Below are 21,907 nucleotides of genomic sequence, written 5' to 3' on the forward strand. Positions count from 1 at the left end.
ATAGAAAAAATGTCGTTATATCTATGTAGTATTTATATATAGATTATATATAGAAATAGGATCTATTTTATAGGTCTATAAGTTTCTGCTGTTAATAAGTCTTCTCCAGGTTATCTTTCATCTTCTTTCACTATTTCTTCTAATTGTATACTCAAATGTTTTTCTTCACTGTCTCACTTTCCTCTTGGTTTTCTACTCACTGATATTTCTAGAAAAACCACACTAGCGAATAAATCTAATATTTTTAGATTTAAATTTATTAATTTCACGAATAATTTTTGAAATTCTTTTAACAATTTGGTGTTTTTGCCATGTTTATTAAGAGTCTAAAATAGTCATTATCCAAGAATTTGCATTCGAAATGAGGACATAAATGGCTTCTAAATTTGATTACTGTATAGAATTGACAAAGTACTCGCTATACAATAAATTAAAACCTTCGATTTAATAAGTCTTCTTCTTCAAGAACGAATAAAGAGAAACTGAATCTTTTATGTTGGTTATGTATAGAATCGATTTGAGATTGTTTAATTTTACCTTTCAATAGTAAATCAATATAAAGAGATGCTATAGAATTCAATTTATCTCTAAGGGTATTGAATGTTTGTTGTATAATTCTCCGAATCATTAATTTTCTTAGCCATCCGGAAAATTAATCTTTTCAAATTTCTCATCTTTCAAATTAAAAAATAAAAAATAAAATAAAATTCTTAATATTGAAACATCTCTTCATATTTAGAGGATGTTGCATTAATTTTACTTATCTTCAACATCACGTTTCGAATTTGTTTATCATCAAACTAATGACATGTAAAATGATTTTTTAAATTTAATTAGAAAACTGTAATTAAATTTGAGATTTATCACATGATTTAAGGCATTTCAATGTACAATTTATCTAAATAATATACCTCTTTTTGTTAGATTTCAAATTAATATATTTATCTAAATTCTCAGATATGGAAATTTTTGTATCTTGAGAATTCAGTAAGCTATTATTATTGAATATTCAATTGAATCTTCTTTATCTCATGATATTAATAATAAATTTATGTTTAAGAAGTTAAAGATTAGTGGACTGCCAACTATTGATATCGTGTAGAATACAGAGAATGGCTTAGATTGGTTTGAAGATTACTTTAAAATTAATTATTACTAGCTAATATGCAAATTTTAGTAATAATATAAGAGATATTGTGCTTCAATTATTGTTAAATCATCATTTTACAAGTATCTCAGCTATACAAACATGATAACTTATGAAGGATCATCGTGTTATTCTGATACAAAGCTAGTTTAAAATGGAATATTTAGAAAAATAAACTGGATATTTAGATGAGATTTTTTAAAATTGAATTATATTTTATCAATGAAAAATTAATCGAAAATCATATAAAATCGATTTTTAAGGGATTTTTTCGACATAGCGTTAAAATGTAAAAAAAAAATTAATAAAATAAAGTTTTTAAGAAAAATATTTGAGTTTAGTCGAGGAATTCCACAATAAATTACGTTAAAAATATTGTTAGATAGTTTCTAATTAATTTCAGATTAAATGATAAAGAGAGATTTATCCAATAGCAATAGGATTCTCATCGTACATATTAATGAAACATGATACATTCGCTGAAAATGAGAATGGGTCATCGATATAACGCAATTACAGATAAATATCAGAAGATGTACGCAAAGAGAACGTGGAGATAAGGAGCATTCCAGATCTTTAATAATGGGAAATTATAAAAATTAAAAAATAGTTAATACTAGAACTTTCAAGCTTTTCTACGTGGAAAAAATAAAGCTACAGATTATTGAAAACACTATTTAATAGACCATTTCTTAAAAGTGGTGCACATAACATAAAAAAATTCTTATAAAGAATCAACAAGAAAGCATTACACATGTTACAAAGATATAAAACTATAATTTATTATGAATCATGTGAACCCATTATTCTATTTCTTAAAATAATATAAAGTGAGATTTTCTAAACTAAATTTGAGAAAAGTAATTGGAATGTCACGTCTAAATTTGAGTGTTTAATTATCTTAATAGCTAACTAGTTTCAGTTCTCATTACAAAAGTAATATTTAAATAAATTAGGATCCGTGTGTATGTGAGAAACTATATAAAACAATTCGTAAAAAATGGTTGAAGGAATAAAAATAGTCATGTTTATAACGTGATAGAAACTTAATTATCTCTATTTATTCTTTAAAACTGCTTTAAAAGCTTTGGAAAACATTTTTGAAAGCTTTCATGAAACTAAATGGAGTTCATCATTAGACTGAAATTTAAAGAAGTTCGATTTAAATTAACATTATACTTTCTATAATTAATGCAAAATTTAAAGTGGCAAAAGTATAGTGAATTTTTAAAATTTATTTATAAAGTTTAATTTATAAATTAAGAATATTAAAAAGATTTTCTTAGATAATCATCTAGGTATCACGAGTTATTAAAGAGAAAGTTGCATTTTTGAAGTATGCTGTCTAAACTTTTCTCAATTTATGGCAATCAGGAGAATGTAATTTAAAATGATGAGAAGATAAACTTGTTGAAAAATATTATTTTCTTTATTTAAAATATAATTAATGTTTAGTTCAACTAGAGAAAGATTTGAGGAATGCAACCTATAGTATTAATGTTCGAAATGTTTACTAAAAAGAAAATGATATGATCAATTTGATAATTGCATTTTAATTTTATTCATAATATAATAGGATAATTACACTATAATTATAATAATTATCAAGTAAATTTCTCTATTTATAAACAAACTATCAAATTATAATCCCAAATGGTTAATTAATAGGAATTCAGTACAATTCTAATTAAAAGTCTTCTTTTCCTGTAAATGCGCTTTCTCCTTTTGACGTTAAGTTCGAAGGCGAAGCCAACATTTACGAAAATTTTATAAATTAATTTTTAAATAATATTTGTAGAGTTTATAAGAATATTATTTAATTAATAGAACAACATAATAATATTTAATTTACACAATTCAATACATTTAACAAATATTTATCATATTTTATATTATAAAATACATAAATAATTAGTAATTTCTATCATTAAAATTGTATCAATTTATTAAATTAATGCGAAAAGTAATAAAATAATTTAATAGAGAGTCAAAATTAATTATTATTATTTTAAAATAAACACTTAATTACTATTAAGTATTTAGTTATGTACGTGAACACGCTTTCCTATTATATAATGTAACATACAATGCATAGACTGTATCTAAATATAAATGTAATTAAATTTTAAAGTTATTCACTAGCTTTTTAAAAAATAACTATTGTAATTTATTGGTATACTTTTTTGTAAACAGCTTATTTAATTCATAGTTAACACAGTGAATAGAATAAATTACGCTAGAAGATATGTTCTAATATAATTTATTCTATTGAATATGTTAACTACAAGTTAGTGAATAATTAATGAATACTTTTAAAAATGATTCACTGATTGATTGTTCAGAAGTAAATATGTTAAATATTACATTTTGTGCGAATATTCTTATGTAAACAGCTTATTTAATCTATAGTTTACATATTGAATGGAGTACTTTATGCTGGAAGGTATCGTCTAGTGAGTGACATGGCATTTGTGTTTGCTGTATTTTCAGTACTTTCGTTACATCAACAGGAAGTGTCCGGAGCCCTCAAACGAAGTATACTCTCGCAATTCGCAACTCAAGAGAAACGAGAAGTGGTATATTTTCCGTCCAGACCAATTTCAGACCTCCCTCTTAGCGTGCGATTGGAAGAGTTACTCACTCAGGTATATTGAGAATTCGCATATAATAGTCTTATACTAGAGAAATCTTCATTTTATTCCGTATATCTAGGCTTATAATATCATAAAAAATTACTCCAAAAATTATAAACATAAAAATTGATGAATGGAAGAATTATGCATATAACAGGATGTATAATTAATATATTTTCTTTTAAATAAATCAAAACGTAATTATTTTAAAGTAAATTGCAATTAAATAAATATAAATTTTATGAATATCTGTTTAAAATTCATATATATTAATTAAATTTTTCACGAATAATAAATGATTTTAATTAAAATACGATAAGAATTCTTCCTAATTCGTATTATATTTTAATAATAATTTTAATTTATATAGATTTTTATAATAAAATATAATTTATTTAACTTATATATTATTAACATTTAAATCATTAAATTTAATTAAATTTGTCTGTCAATTATTTAAAATTTTAATTTAATTTATAAATATTATATAATTTGAATGCAAAGATTAATTTTTAATTAATTATTTTTAAATTAAATTTCGTTAAAATAATAATAATAATAATGAATAAAATATAAATTTATTATATATTAATTTTAAAAATTTATAGTTTTTACTTCATTTATAAAATATATAAATGTATATTTAAATGCTTTTATCACAGTTTTTAAATATTATTTTATATATAATATATTAATACATTTTTGAAGTATTTATTTATTTTTAAATATATATTAAATTTAATAAATCTAAAATAAGGAAATATATATTAAAATATTTATAATAATTTTATTAATTTTTAATGTTTCAATTGGAAAGATAAAGTTTAATATCTCATTTTTAAAATATTTTTCTGTAAATTTTTATTGGTTTTATATAATATAAAATTGGTAAACATGTTTTTTATTTTGTTAAATAAATATATAAATTCTATAAATAAATAATAATAAATAAAGTTTTATGATAGATTTTTGTTATTATTTCCTCTAAAAATATCGAAGAAAAATTTAGGAAAATAATTATATATATTATTCTAAAATATATAGGCCCTGTAGTTTAATATAAAGCCTTTTAGATGCTGAGAAAGGCTGAGGCCTTCGATGGATTAAAAAAGAGAAAAAAGTTAAAAAATAGCATACTTTTAAATAATAAAATTCATCTGTAATAGTTGTTTCGAGGCCCCTCATAAACTTCAGGCTTGTATTGAACGATCCTTATCTATCTCACGAGGTCAACATCTTATTAAAAGAAATTTTTAAAACAAAAAATGTCAGAAAATATAATAAATATTATTTAGAAATATAGTCTTTAAAAATGATTTTTTAAACAAACATCCATTTATCGAAGATAAATGACGAAGTTTATAAGAATATAAATACACTAAAAAGTTTATACTTAATATAAATTTATATTAATTTTACTCTAAATTCGGGTTACATATATCCATATAAAACAAAATTATAAGTTAGCATTAATTTTAATTATACATTAATTCAATTACACTGAATGAAACCATTTGGATTGCAATAATATAGAAATGTATTTATAAGTTATAGGAGCTAAATGATATTAGAAACCCTTATAAATCTATGTATATTGTTTGATAAATTTATAATTTTAGTATTAATATAACAAGGATAACTAATATTGCTCGTTTATGTTCGATTATTATTCATATATTGAACATTTCCATGAATTAATAATAAGTAAAGGCTACCGTTTGGGAATTCAATATGCCTTTAAATTCTCAAAGCAATATTGTTAAATTAATGAGTAATTAACACATTTTAAATAATTGGAATTGTCTCCTTTCCTCACTTTTTATCACTAACTGCAATTATTTTAGTTATTTTAGTAATTAGTGCGCTTTAATTTTACCTTAAATTACTATTAAATTAATATTAGTGGAGGTAAATTAAGAGAATTTGGGGTCAAAATAGATAATATATACAGTACATCATTTTATAAAAGTTTATTATTTGCATAAGTTAGCTTCAGTTTAAGGATGAAGATGAAGATAAATGTATCATTTTCGTCTTCCCCGTTTTGTATTGGGCCAGATTGGTTTAATCCTTTCATCCTTTTCCATTTTCCTATTATTTTCTTTCATGTAACGTCTTTATGTTTCTTTCCCATTCTTTCCAAGTTTTCTTTAAGTCGATCTCTCCATCTCTTCCTTCGTTTTCAGAAGAGATGGAGAGATCGACTCGATCCTTTGCCTAAAATTTTCTAAATTTTAGATATTTTATTAAAAATGTTATCTACCTATTCATTAATTTGTTAAATATAATTACGATTTTCATTATTAATTAAAATATTATACATTTTAATTGATTACTTTTAGTATATTACCCTTTATTCTATACTTAAGTAGCATTATTAATCTCTAAATTTAAAGAAACTTTTAAGAATATTCTGTATTAGATTTATTATATTTCATTTTTATAATTAATTTTAATCTTTTGATTTATAAACTGAACAATATTAATTAAATTAAGGCTTTATCTTAAGAAAATATGGACGAAACGTTCTGTTAAAGATGTAAAGATGCTGCATACTCTAAACATACATTGTAAACATAGAATAATGCATGTTAATAAATTGAACAGGATAAACAATTTACGTTATTTCTTACATATTTATAAGGCTTTAACTAATATTTGAGATTCCAAACAATCTCTCCATTCATCACAAATATTGAATACTTGATTATATATGAACTAACTCTCATGTTAACTTTTCTATACATAAATTATACAAAGATGCTTAACCGAAACTTTTGGAATCATACATAAGAACTATAATTTAAGAAATCTCGAGCTTAATTTATAAAATTGTTATACTTTTTAAGGCCTCATCTGTAATCTTCGATATCATTAATTTATATACAAATGCTATAGATAAAGAGAATTTCACTTGAAAAAAATGCCTCTTATAATTTTATAATTGCTTATTTTAATAATTAATCTATTCTATTGAGTCTTAGTGATAATTTTAAACCTGTAAATTAAAATTAATTTTCTTTTTATAACTAAAAAAGACTGATATAAGGATAACAGACAACTTCATCTCAGATGCTTTTGACTTTGTCTATGGTTTTTATTCTTTACAGAATTAATATTTTCATTAGAAAAAGCGATCCAATGCTTCTCAGTCTACCTTATCAGTCAACGTATCATGTTCTTTTACACCTGAATACTCATTAGATAACAAAGATAAGAATTTTTACATGTAGTCGACACGTCGTTTTATATACTCAACGCTTGCATCGGTCATTTGGGAAATTTATGGAATTTCCCTTAATAATTTATAAAAAGTTATATCTGAAAGAAAAATATAAACATATTATATTTATTAATGTGTTATAAACAGGAGAAGATATTCTTTATATGCAAAAATACGTGAAAATTTACATAAATATATTATATAATAGAATAGATTTCAATGGCGTGTTATCAAGTTTCAGTCCGCATTAAAAACTCATGTAATTTATATATAAATTAAAATGGAAGCGGAATTTCATTCATTAAAATCGATAAATATATTCATATTCACTTCCTAACCAATAGTTCGCGATCTACGAATAAAAATCAGGTCTTTCAGTATGCTAAAGGAAGCATTTACCAACTAAAAAAAGGTTGGAGAATAAATATTTTAAATGTTATTTCTATACAGAATCACTATATTCACGTTTGTAGTATAATTTTGATTATTTAAGAAGAATTTTTTAATTACAGTCACGTTTAATCATAATTAATTTGTCGTATAAACGTATATTAAATTATGATGAGTTATAATGACATTTATATGTTCAATGTTAGATATATACATATATATTTGGTTAAATTTATATTAAATCACGTTTATCAATTAATTCGAAAGATGAAATTTAGCGAAACTCCTGCCATTTGCTTATAAACTTTATTATAAAGCGAGAATCAAGAAGTAACTTCCTATTAATTATCAATACAATTTGCATCTTATTATTATTATTAAAAATAATAAAATGAATAATTAAAAAGATAAATTCTAGTGGAATCTCAAGAGAAAATCAGTGTAAATAAATAAATAATTAGAATTCGCATAAAATAAATAAACATTGTCTTCAACTATTTATAATGTTTTTCCTGTTGACAAGTTAATTAAATAGGATATTAAATAATTATAATTAAATTTAATTATATTTGTATTTATTTAATTAAAAATAATTTATTCTTTACTTTTAAAATCTTTACAAACTTACTTTATATATATATATATATATGTTCAGTAATTTACTAATTAATGATTGATGAATTAGCGGATGATTTAATTAAACTTTGTGTAGTAAATTTGGGAAATATTAACGTTTCTTTGTCGTTATTTAATTAAAAATAAGGGTTTTTCGGTAGAGATCGGTTATAAATTAATTGAAAGTAAGTGTTGTTTTATAGAAATGATGCATTTCTTCCCCAACTAGTAGGTCATTCCTATATGGATATCACTAATAAAACATTTGGTATCACTATGGTCTCTAATAAAACATTTCTTATCCAGTAGATATTTGTTTCAAAATTGGTTTTAGTCAGTAGGTTCTTCTGAAGGATGACCTTATTTAATACCATAAATTAGATGGAAGTATTGGTTTATAGGTTAATGCATTGTTTCTCCAACTAATAAGTCATTCCTGTAAGGTTTAGAGGCTCTATGTAATTAGTATTCCTTTAAGAAATAGCTCTTTATTCTTGCTTTAAAATAGTGCCAGTCAGCGAGTATTTCTGAAAAATTACCCTATTTAATACGATAAATTAATTGAAAGTGTTGGATTATAGGAATAATACATTGCTTCCGCTGTAAGTAGGTCATTCCTCTAAGGCTACGTTCCTCAATCACTAGGGTTCCTTTAAGAAAAGGATCTTTATCCTTGCTTTACAAATGGTTCTAGTCAGCGAATGTCTCTGAAAGATTACTCTATTTAATACTCTAAACATAAAAATCATTCTTACAATCCATTGGTTAAGATACTCTTGAGAAATATTTAATAATGCTAATTTGGGAAAAAAGTCTTTAAAAAGTTGGTTTAACAAAAGGAATTGCTACTTTAAACAATTGTTGTTTTTAAGAAAGAGGGTTCCAGTGGTTATTTTAAGGAAAAATTCTTTATCTGGTCGATCATTCTTTTAAAAAATTGTTCTTAACCAACAATTTTTTTTAGCAGAAATTATCTTTAGGAAAGTATTTCTGACCATTTGTAAGAAAGGTTAACTTAAAAATGTGTGTCGTTTTCTTTGAGAAAACGTCTCTAAATACAGATTCATTCGGTTGAAAGTATTTCTTAATCGTTGGTCTTTCCATTAAGAAAGAATAAACCAATCAGTAGGTAATTCTCAATGTATTTTTCTGTTATATCGCATTTTTCTCGGTAAAGTTTTTTTTCATATTTGACCACTATTTTTTAGCAAATAATAAGAATTAAAATTATAAAAGACTAATATCGTTGCCATCTTAAATATATACAAACATAAAACGAATTTATTCTCATTATATTCAACTATTACAGATAGAGGACCAATGTTTAGGACCAATCAATTCAGGACCAAAAGTCGTCCTTATCCGTGGCCAAAGGGCAGTCATAGCTCGAGATCTTCCAATGTATCTCAGCGTTTTAACAGATTATCACTTCATAGTACATCTTCCTTTTTGGTACAATCCAGTACAAAACAATACATTCTATTTCGGAAGCGGTAAGTACCGTACATCGGAAATTTCGTATACGAAAATCCCAGGAATTATCTAAAAAATTCATTAAACAGATCGAGATACAGAAGTAGAAGATCCAAGAAATTGGCATCTCTTCTTATGTCTAACGTTCACAGAACGAGAAACTAAACCGTGTTTAGGAAGAGAAGAATATTCTAAACTCCACACTTATCATAAAGTGAGCATATTTATGTAAATTTTTATTCATTTTTTTCAATTTATACACGATCATTTTTCCTATCGCGAATTCAATTTTAAATAATATTTCTTTAAACAAAACAGGTGAACAGATTCCCAGGACTTCGAGGTATCTTATGGAAGAGAGATTCTCTATGTTATACTTTTTCCAAAGCTAGACTCATTCCAGGTTAGTTTATAAAGGAAAAAAAAGGAGATAATTATGAATGAAATTCTCAGCTTACGAGCGAGTTTATGTCTTCTAAACATTCATTAGTTTTACGTGTGAGAAGTGTCATACTAATCAATAGGCCACAATAATCCGTGTCAAGAGATATTTCACTACTAATTAATATTCTAGTAAAGCCAGAACCTGGAAGTAGTAGCAATTTTCCAGTGATCGATCTGACCGTTAGATATAATGTTCCTGGTTACAATGAAAAGCATTGCCTCCAGCTTAATGGCTGCTATACCTTTCACTCGCTAACTCTCACCATGTGACCAAATGTAAACATCAACTAATAAAGTTTGAGTAAATATTTTTATACATGCATGATCTCAATAGCATAGTCTAATGGAAAGTCATTTTCTAATCGTGATTCATTAAGCAACTCCTCTTCTATTCTAATGAATAATCGACCGAAAAGAATGAATTTTAAAGTTATTTTTCGACGTGAAAAAATAAATATTTATGCGTTTTTAAATAATAGATTTAATATTTTATCGATTTAAATTAATTTTTAAGTACTTTTTTTATATAATAAATCATTTAAATGATTTTTTTATCACTTTGAACTATTGTTTAACGCGTGTATTCGTGACTTTGTACTTTAAAAACTAGGAAATTATTGAAATAAAAACGTTAATAATTTAAAAAATTAAAGTTTTTATACTTTAAATATATTAAATTTCAATAACTTATTAATTAAAAATTGATTTGGATACGCGAACTTTTTAAATATTTTTCTTATTTTAATCTCTTCTAGTTTAATGAATATGAAAATTATATTAATTCTCGATGTGAAAAATAAATATTTATGTATTTATAGATTTTATATTCAATATTTTGTCGATTTAAATTAATTTTTAAGTACTTTTTTTTACATAATAAATGATTTAAATGGATTCTTCTTATATCACCTTTTTCCCATTGTTTAATGCGTGCATAATGAATTTATACTTTAAAAATGTAAAAAGAAATTAAAATTAAATGTTTATAATTAAAATAATTAAATTTTTACATGTTAAATATATTAAATTTTAATAATAATTTACTTAAAATTGGTTTTAGATACGTTAAATATTTTTATTTTTTATTTACATTCTACGTTAATAAAGTTAAAAAGAACTGTAAGAAACGTATAATCAAATTCCTTTATCCATAAAATAAATAAAGTTATAATGTTTAGAAATCGTTAAATTATCTTGTTAAATGTTAAATTCTCTTTAAACTAAAACGAAATTATAGTAAATTGAGATTTATCTATTTGTATAGAAGTACGCAGACTGCATCTAGTTCCCACTTGCTATGTGATGCCAACTCAATACAGAGAATTTCGAGAGAGCCTGGGGGAAGGATCTTGGATAATTAAATCTGTGACACCAGGTTCTAGACCAGCAGACATGGGACCGAAATTGTTAGATATTTATACTCCATCTGGTTTACTTGATTTAGAAATGTAAGTCAAAGTTTTACTCTTGCCTTATGGAAAAATTTCGATTATTTTTATTTTTACTTGCTTAAATTTAATAATATTTATTTAAATAAGCATTATCGTTATCGTTATACCTAATTAAATACTTATTTTTACAGCTATAACTATTTAAATAGCTATTTTTTTTTCGTTTTATCATTAAATTAGGTATTATCTTTCAGTGTTCCGAGTGTTATTTTTACTCTATTTCTACTTAAATGGGCACTTTTATAATTTTATTTATTTAAATAAGCTTTGATTTTATCTATTAAAATAGGCATATCTGTTTAAATCAACATTATTTTTACAGCTATACCTTAATAGGCCTTATTAATCTATTTAAAATAGATATCATCTTTATAGTTATACTAATTCAAGTACACAGTTTTTGCACGTCTGTATCTATACATGTAAACAGGTGCTATATTTTTAAGGTCTATCTATTTAAAATAGAATTTATACAGCTATACTGGGTGGACAGACTTGTGGTCCTAAGCTGTAATGTAGGACAAGCCTTTCCCGTCTACATGTAAAAAGGGCCTAACTTGTAGCTTGTTTATGTATAATGCAAATTCGGTCTGGCTCTACCCACTTAAATAAGCATTTTTACAGTTATATCTGTTTAAATAAGGATTATTATTTTTATAATTTTACCTATCTTCATCTCTACACTCCTTTAAACATTATTTTTTATAAATATACTCATTTATATAATATATTTTTAAATTAATTAAATTTATTTAAAACGTAAGTATATATTTTTTATATTATTTAATTAAGATATTTATATTTATACATTTTATATATTATTAAAGCCTTCATGACGGGTTACTTTAAAGTGCTTTTAATGCTTTAACAGTTTTGTTCTGTTACTGTTTTGATATTGATTTTTTAAAAGCATTATCTTATAATTATTAACAATAGAACTCTGTAATATATCGTGATCATTAACACGAACTCTTCTTTTAACTTGTAATTTAAAAATATTTTTTTGTTATAAAATCCATTAACAGGTATATAGTGATACAGAAAAACCAGCAAATAACATTTACTCATTACATCTATTACATAGTTTAAGTTATTTTTACTTATTTAAACAGGTCTATTTCTTTTATGTATAACTATTTAAGTACGTATTTTCCTTCTAATTATACCTGTTTAAACAGGTTAAACTACACTCACATGCATCTGTATTACTACAAACACAACATTTGTGTAAATAGATATTGAAAGATATAGCTATTTTATTTACCTAGCTATATGTTTTTAATGAGCAAAAGTTACAGCATTTATTTCAATAGTTATAACTGGAAGAATAATTTTCAATTGAATTGGAGTTGACAGAGATGTGAAGACGAATTTAATTTCTTTCGTGTATTTTTAATGCAGAAGCATATCTTTCCAGTCATACCTTTTTAAATAAAAATTATCCTGTACAGCTACATCATCCCAGTTTCACCTATTTAAATAAATATAACATAAAGATAATATTTATTTAAACAGGTGTAGTTAGAAAGATCGTATCTATTTCGACAATGCCTTCTTAATTAAAATATAGATGTAAAGATAATGTCTACGTCTTCCAGTACGTCTTCGTTTCTTTCATTTATACCTATTTAAACAGATAAAGATGAAGTTATAGTATGTTTCTATGGAAACAAATACTAGAAGAATATCTTTCTATCTTCACCTTCTTAAACAAGTATTATCTTCATCTCTACACCCCTTTACATAGGCATCAATACAGCTGCAAAAGTAATTCTTGTTTGAAAGCTTAAGTATTGTTCTTCCAAAAAATACCTATTTAAATATATAGAGATAGTGTTTACTTCAATAAATATAGCTGAAAGATTAGATATTTTCCTAATCATACCTATATAAACTCCATCGCTTTAAATAGATGTTATCCTGGCATATACACCTATTTAAATAGTTACAGCTGGAAGGATACAAGTAACCTTCGTTTGTTATTCATATCTATGAGCTACATCAGTGAGAAAACAGACAAAATTGTTTTCACGCTTGTAACGCTACCCATTTAAGGCGAACAGATGGCACGTGAATGATCTTTAATACGGACAGATGGGCTTAACATATATAGCACTTCCGACGATCAGGGAATTAATTATCTTTCATTTTAATGATTATAATTATAGATACCAGACAAAGAGAGCCGTTATACAGCAATTTGTACCCAACATTCTCACGGTATTTGGACATCCCATAAGTGCACGTCTATACGTTCTGGTAACATCCCTTCTACCACTTCGTGCCTACGTATATTCTGAAGGATTAGTTCATCATCGTTACGATCATCATAAGAATTTTCGAAAGGTAAATTTAGAAAAAATAATAATAAAATAAAATGAATTGCTTTATAAATATTCACGAATAAAAATAGAAATTGTGTTCGAAGTAAATCGAGTTTTCGATCGATAAAGAATACATTTAAAAGTTATAAGTTATTAAACGTATACAACTGCAAAATGTCTACCTTTTGTCTTCATGAATAAAAGAAATAAATGAATCCAAAAAAGAATTTTTAATATTTTAACATCATTCCGGATGATCGATATGAAAATATACGTATTTATTTTCAGATCTTAAGAAAATAAAATCTATCTTTATATATAAATATTAGGTGGACGAAATTTAGTATCTTGTATATCCTGAATTTATTTTGAATGTATTTCTAAATATATAATGCTTAATGTCTTTAGAATTTACGAAAAATAGAATATATTTTCAGGATTTGGAGAAAAATATAGAAATTGTTACGATGTATTTTCAGTATTTGCGGAGAGATGGCAGAAAATAATCTAGAATTCGGGGAAATAGGAACTATCTCGAATTCTGGAAGAAACAAGAACGTATAATGTATTAAATATTCCGGAAATTTACAGGAATAATCCAGAATATATTTTCACGATTTAGGGAAAAAAACAGGGAATAACAAGAAATATATTTAACATTTAGGGGAATAAACAGAACAATGTGGGACATATTTTCGGAATTTTGGGGAAAATTAGGGAATAACTGAAAATATATTCAACATTTAGGATATAAACTAAAACAATTCCGGTTATATTTTCAGGATTCAAATGATAGAGACTGAAAAACAAATACACTCAATACTCAAGAAAAATCAAAAATTACAGAGAATATATTCGGGAATCTTTAGGAATCCCTTGCAATTTTTCTTAGCCAAATCGAAATGAATATTAAATTGTAATTTTACGCTTTAAATATATTTTCGTATCGATTGATTTTGAAAGTTATCTAATATCTTAAGTTAGCGCCAGCTTCAATTTATTCAAGATAACAGTAGTAAAGTGTATAATACGGAATCTTATCGCTGGAGAAGAGCAAGAATATCCATCACCAGTGACAAGATAGATTTGATTTTATCAAAAAACGTATCATTTGAATGAATTTCAAATAAAAAAAAAAAGAAAGAGGGGGCTGTAATGAATAACTTGTTCATAGTTTGGTGTCGAACAAACACACGAGACTTTCCTTTAATAAGATAATAAGAGGAAAGTATAGAAAAAATTGCGAATACTGCTCCTCTACATCGATCACAAAACAATCTCGTATCTTATAATATCAACGTCTGTGCCATTATTAATCACCTTTGACCGACGATTAGAACTAATGGTGTGCTTAGATACACGAGAAATGAATAATTCAGGTATTTTCTAGCTAATTGTAGCACAGAAACCATTACACTTTCCAACCTATACTTTATATGTCACGTCGCTAGATTTTTCTTATTTCTTTCCTACGTAATCGAAGAATTTATATGATATTTCGGTCGAAAAACTTAGAGGTTACACGATCTTGAAATTAAAAGTAAAAAGTTAGAGAATCAATTGAATTTTCAACCGGTAGATCGCGATCTTTGCATGTAATGTTAAACTATACGGATTTCGCAGATTGAAAATAAAGGTTGATAAGCTTAAATTCTAAGGCACTTTTACCTATTGAAATTTATTAATTATTTCAGATAGCCAGTCGCACGTGGTTATTATCGGATTTGTGGAGATATTTAGCAAAAAATAGAGGAGTGGAAGCAGTTAAAACCGCTTTGAATAATTTACACTCCGTTCTTACACAGAGCCTGTTAGTTGCCGAAGCGGTTCTAGCAGATTCAACGCGACATTCGAATTTTCGAGATAAACATAAATGGAGGTAATTTATTTTCGATTGTTCTCCACAAAAAATTCAAATATTTTCATTAATTTTTGTCCGTTTTCTATGCAGATGCCGCCATTGTTTCCATTTATTAGGTATAGATGTCGTGTTTAATAGCTCGTTGTATCCGACTATTATGGAAGTAAATGGTCAACCGAATCTGCAAGAAAATAGAAAAGAGGGTCGACGTATCAATAAAATCAAACGTTTTGTCTTAAGAGATATGATGACTCTTCTGTATGAGCCATCTTCTGTTGCTAGAGAAGTCACCGATGCTATCTTGGAGTCATCAGATAACATCGGAGTTTTGGTAATTTATATACGTTTATATTAAATGATAACGTAATAAATGTTACAAAAGACCCAAAACGTTTATTTTTTGAGATTTTTGAGACATTTCTTTTAATTTTTGAGGCTCTCAAAATACCTCAAGTTACTCGTTGAAGCCAACATAAAGACCCTCTAAAAATGCGTTTTTCTTCAAACCAAAGCAGCAGATAATGTTAATTTTATCATTTTTAAATTAAAAATTAATTATATTTATATTTATAAAACATTTTTTACACATTTTAATTGAACATTCTTTCTAAAACAACCAAGGAAATGGACTATTACATGTGACGGATGTTAATATGTTGTAAAGGAAATTTACCAGATAATAAGGAAACTAAGTTTTGTAGAAAATAATTATTGTTATTATTATTATTATTATTAAAATGTGTAATATAAAAAAAGAAATTAATTTATGATTTTTGTGATTTTTTATGACCTTTCTGCATTTTTTAAAGGAATTAAATTGTCACGTAACGAGCGACATGTGTTTAAATTCGGATGATATCAGATATATTTTGGATAGTAGAAGAGAAAAATTGAATCAAGGTGGATTCAGGCAGGTAAATAATTCATTTTTTAACTTAAAAAATTAATTTGTTAAACGAAAAATTTCAGTTTTTAAAATTTTTCATCAAAACGTGCTTGAAAACTACGATTTAAAGACCATTTTCTTGATTTTAACGCTTATAAATTTAAAATTTATATTTTTTTAAAAAAAAGCGAAACTAAATTTAAATTTTTTATTAAATTTTTAAGCTTTTAGACAAAATATTTATTTAAAAACTCGCATTTCAAAAATGTTTTATCCAAAAATTGTGATTTAAGAAAATAATAGTATTTACAGTAAAAACTACTGTAAATACTATCATTTTCTTGATTTTAACAGTGATAATTTTAATAAATTTTTAATTTTTATCCTAAATAAAATATTTAGGATAAAACAACAACTTTTTTTTTTGCAAATTTTCTTTAAAAAGTAGCTTAAAATACTGTCATTTCTTTGATTTTAACACTTTGTAAGTTTATTGAAACTGAAAATTCATAAAATAAAAAATGAATTTTTATTAATTTTTTAGATGAAATATTCATGAGAAAAATAGCATTTTTGCTTTTTTAAGCGCTTAAAACTGCTATAAATACTATTATTTTCTTAATGTTAACACTTATAAATCTAAAAAATTTTATTAAATTATAAAAGAAAGAATATTTATTACGCTTTTGGATGAAATATTTATTAAAAGAATTGCAAATTTTGCAGTTTTAATATAAGAATTTGCCCCAAAATCGCGCTGTCAATACTTCTATTTTCAAGATTTTAACACTTATAACTTTAAATAAAAATTTATTAAATTATAAAAATTGAATTTTTAATTTATTTATTTGAAAATTCTCGTTTAAAGAAGCGAATCTCATTAATTTTTATTATTACTATTATTATTAATTCTTCCAGATTTATCCTTTTTATTGCAATTTGCATCATTTTACATTTTCTTTTTCTTTTTTTAAATGAAATGAATTTATGCAAATAAAAAAAAATTTAAGAAAAAGGTTCCTGCGATTAAATTTTAACTTTCAGCAAGTAAATTCTTTTGATTTTATTTTTTAATTAATCTATTGAAAAACTTCTCTCTTTCTCTCTTCTCTCGATTCTTGCTCTTCTTCAATTCGATTAATAGGAAAGAAGTTTGATGGATTATGCATATGATATTCAAATTGCTTAAGAATTATTTAATAAAATTTTAATTTTTCTCGTGTTTTTCGTATCTACTTTTAAAAGGTTCAATTCTTTTTCCTTCTTTAAATTTGGAATTAAGTTATGAGAGTGAATAAGAAGTGTACTTAGAAAAAAAATATCCTTTCAGTACCGGAAAAGGTGAAAAATATATAAAATTTCGTCTTTTCTGTTGATTTTAAGGTGAAAAATATATAAGAACTACCCTTTTTCTGTTAATTGTAACGTAAATATTTGTAAAATCCTTCCTTTTTATGGTAGTTTTAACGATAAAATGCACAAAAGGGCATTTTTCCTGATCATTATAAAGTGAAAATATACATAAAACCACATTACTTTTATAACTTTAAAATGAAAATATACCAAAACTCCATTTTTAATAAAATTGAAGCAAAAATTATACAAAATCCTTTTCTCTAACAAATTTCGAAGTGAAAAACATAAAAAATAAATCATTTTTTGTAGTGGTTTACAAACAAATGACATAAAAACCATTCGAAAAAATAAGGTTTTATACCTTACTACACAGAAAAGTAGTGAATTTAGTTATAAGCGAACTGATATAACTAAATTCATATATTTTAAAATAAAAAAATACATATTTAAGATATAGAATTAACTTCAAAATTAGCTTTGGAAGATATTAATCTAGAATTGGAAGTGGATGTATGTTCAATTACTGCAGCTAATTACATACGAATAGAGATGTCCACAATAAGACAAATGATGCAATCTCTTCCTCTCCACACTAACCTCTATCGATCATTCTTTTATAAGAACGGAGCACCGGGATGAAGCATCAACATATAGTTATTTAAAACTAAACATAACTTTTTCTGTCTGAGGAAATTAAGCATAATTAACTATTTTATCGCATTTTTAAGGTTATTTTATACACTAAAACGTTACATATTCTCTATAGAATAGCGTAACATCTATTAACTTACGATACGTGCACACTAATTAAGCTCAGCTCATTTTCTAATGAAGGATAATAAATGAGATATTTTAAAGTTAATTAAGTAAATTTTTCACTGATAAAATGGTTTAAATTGTTAAAAATTTAGTGTATTCACTTAAAAAGAGTTTTTTTTTTATAACTGCTCACTTCCGGAAATGTATTGAAAATGTATTATGGCTGACTGCATCCTCATTCTTTGTTCATCTTTCCTCTTGTAGAATCCTTTGTACTCCTCTCATGATAACAGTAAAGTAACTACAGAGATATTTCCCTCTTTTCTATCTAATTATCTTCAGAAAGATGCTACAATTTTATATTGTATTTATTTTCTCGTTCGTATGAACATAATTGCGATATTTTCCTTGTTTTGTTCTGCTTGACGTACTTAAAAAAAATACTCGAGAGCTAAAAAACGTTATATTAACTAACGTAACAAGAACAACCAATATTGAGTTTTCAATAAGTAGACAATAATCAGAGATTAAGATTATTATTAAATTAGGAATTATTTATTTATTTAATTGTTTATGTACACATGCATCCCAACCCAATATGTTTTCAGTGTACACAGCTACAGTTACGGTTAAATTAGCTGTGTACATCGTAGGGAAATCAATTGTTTTCTTTAGTGTATATGGCTATAGATACGTTCACAATTATGGTTATAATTACTGCGTTTACCGAAGAGAACCGTTCGGTCTCCCCTATACACTACAGCTAATTGTAACTGTAGCTGCAACGTGCACATTGAAGAGGATACAATAGTTCTGTCTAATATCTGTTATGGTTAAGGTTATATTATAATTTTCTGTGTATATTGAAAAGGACTCAATGATTTCCGTTACACAGAGGACTCAATGGTCCTCTTCAGTATACATAAGTAATTATAATCTAATTGTAAACCTATCTGTAGGTATATATACTAAAGAGATCAATGAGTTCTCTACAAAGAAACACAGCTAGCTTAATCATAACTATAGTCATACACTGAAGGGACATAACCATAACTGAAGAAACCATCAGGTCTACTTCACTACGGATTGATTGTAGCTTTAGAGAGTGAGGAGAATCATTAAGTATTCTTAATTATCCACAGCTGTAGCTGTATACGCTAATGAGGTCGTAAAACAGGTGTACATAAATAATTAAATAAATATATTTATGTTTTATAGCGATTTTCAAGCGCTGGCTGCTATTTTTCGAAACATAGTATTTGTTCTTTTTACTTAATTTATTAAAATACATTTATACATCATTTTATTAATGCATATTCATAGTTATACCCTTCTTCAAATATCGAAAAATACGAGGAACTGATCAACGAGTTGGAGAGACATTTTTCTGATGGAGATTTGGAAACTGATCCAGGACTAGGACCTGTTAGCAGGTATGATAAAAAGCATTGTATATATTTGCTAAAATTTGGTTAAATGTCACACACGCTATGATTCGTTTACACTGTACACAGACTACACATGTTTATCCCTGTCCCTGTCATTGTTTGTGTCACGTGACGAAGACCATTAATTTTCCTATCGCGTGACATACGCAATTTTCGTGAAAACTTCTAAATCGAAATTACAAGATTATTTTTTATGACTAAAATATCTAAAAGTTTAAGTTAAACTTAATCATAAATTTATTTTCTCGACTTTTTACAGTTATACATTTTTTTTTAATGTAGCCTATTTTAAATTATCGCTATAGAGAGACGAAAGGAAAAATATATTTTTATGTTTATTTTTTATTTAAAATATGGAGAATTTTTAAATTTTTCAGTGAAAACATTTGAAAGTTTTAAATAAAAAAAAATTTAAATTTTTATTCATAATTCTGCTGATTTTTAGTTTCTTTTCTTACCTTCCTGATTGCAACAAAATGTTAGAATTCGCTTTGACTTTTCAGAATTACATAAGTTTTGAATATTTTAAATATTATTTAAATATATATTTTAAAAAATATACGCATCTTTCACCTAATTATCACTATGGAAAGATGAGAAAATATATATATATATATTTAAATAGAAAAATTTAAGAGTTATATATATATATATAAATTCTTTTAAAAATTTCTTAATTTTTCTATTTATAATTCGGATGATATTCCTAGTTTATCTTCCCTTCTTCAGATTTTATATTTGCTTTATTTTTATAATTATGTACTGAATAATTTTTGAATATATTTTAAAATAACAAAATATTTTTGAATAATTAATAAATAATGCATACATTTTAGAAGCATCATTCACTTAATTACGGGAAGAGCACATTGTTTGCCTTTAAATTTTTCTAAAAACATCAGATTTTTTAAAATTTTCTGATGGAAAACGTTAAAGATTTCATATAGAAAAAATTCCTCGGAAAATTTCTTAATTTTAATATTTAATTTTGTTGACATTTTTCATTTATCTTCCATTCTTAGAATAAAAGAAATGAAAGTATTCATTTTGTTACATTCCAAGAAAACTTAAGAGAGAAATGTTGAAAGTAATTAAGAATTCCACAAATTAACAGCTAAATTATTTATTTTTACATATAAAAATTAGAAATTAGACAAAAGTAATTTTTTTACAAGGATTGATTACGTAAACAGCATCATTCATTTGTTAGCTTTCACGTGGTGATACAAACAAGAATTCTTTGTTCTAATGAAGATTAACCGAAAAGAAAACTCGAGTTCTTTGTTTCTTCAATAAATATAACACGAAATTAGTTTCGATACTTTCTAACTTTCTAAAAAATTCACCAAATTTAAGAAGTTTCTTTAATTTCTTCGGGTTTCAGCATCATGCGTGTTAATGAAAGTTTGTCTTAAAACATCAATAGCATCTCCGAAAAATCTGTAAAATTGCACTTAAAAATGCTAATTATTTTATATATTTTATGAATATAATTGATATAATTGTATGTTTTTAAATTTTTACATAATTTTTTTTTTATATTGAAAATCTTAACTTAAGGAGGATGCTGCATGGTTCGACCAGGAATCGTAATCTGCTGATTCCAAATGTTTGTATCGATAAATTAAATATTTTTAACCATATTAAAATTATCTTTAAATAAAATAATTAGATTTCTATCGTTGTTTTTATTATTACATTATTACTAACAATGTTAAAAGTTCTTCCAAGTGTACAAATACACTGTTTCGAGCATATAAAACAATGTTGACATTGATTGTGGATTTTTGAATCTTCGTGCTTTTGTGAAATTCCCTTGATTCTAGGTGGTTTTAGCACTACATTCGTGATTTTTATGCGCCTTATCTATATTTTATATGTTTTCCTGCACAATTTT

At 25.0% G+C, this 21,907-nt stretch overlaps 2 protein-coding genes across 3 annotated transcripts in view; both read left to right on the plus strand.

Moving 5' to 3' along the window:
• LOC136969360 (centromere protein F-like) overlaps positions 1–21,907 on the plus strand; it is a 352,144-nt gene that overhangs the window by 149,837 nt on the left and 180,400 nt on the right. The gene's annotated exons all lie outside the window — the stretch shown is intronic.
• Positions 1–21,907, plus strand: part of LOC136969359 (cadherin-like and PC-esterase domain-containing protein 1) — a 70,204-nt gene that overhangs the window by 37,698 nt on the left and 10,599 nt on the right. For both annotated transcript variants that reach the window (XM_067263487.1, XM_067263488.1), the window contains exons 4-13: positions 3,638–3,792; positions 9,318–9,501; positions 9,571–9,695; positions 9,800–9,884; positions 11,190–11,373; positions 13,545–13,722; positions 15,395–15,579; positions 15,652–15,892; positions 16,371–16,475; positions 19,886–19,995. In XM_067263487.1, the coding sequence (XP_067119588.1) occupies positions 3,638–3,792; positions 9,318–9,501; positions 9,571–9,695; positions 9,800–9,884; positions 11,190–11,373; positions 13,545–13,722; positions 15,395–15,579; positions 15,652–15,892; positions 16,371–16,475; positions 19,886–19,995 (1,552 nt within the window). The remainder of the gene's footprint in view (positions 1–3,637; positions 3,793–9,317; positions 9,502–9,570; positions 9,696–9,799; positions 9,885–11,189; positions 11,374–13,544; positions 13,723–15,394; positions 15,580–15,651; positions 15,893–16,370; positions 16,476–19,885; positions 19,996–21,907) is intronic.

Source organism: Centruroides vittatus, unplaced genomic scaffold (assembly GCF_030686945.1).
Source record: "Centruroides vittatus isolate TY-2023 unplaced genomic scaffold, ASM3068694v2 contig_1777, whole genome shotgun sequence".
NCBI classification, from domain to species: Eukaryota; Metazoa; Arthropoda; class Arachnida; order Scorpiones; family Buthidae; genus Centruroides; species Centruroides vittatus.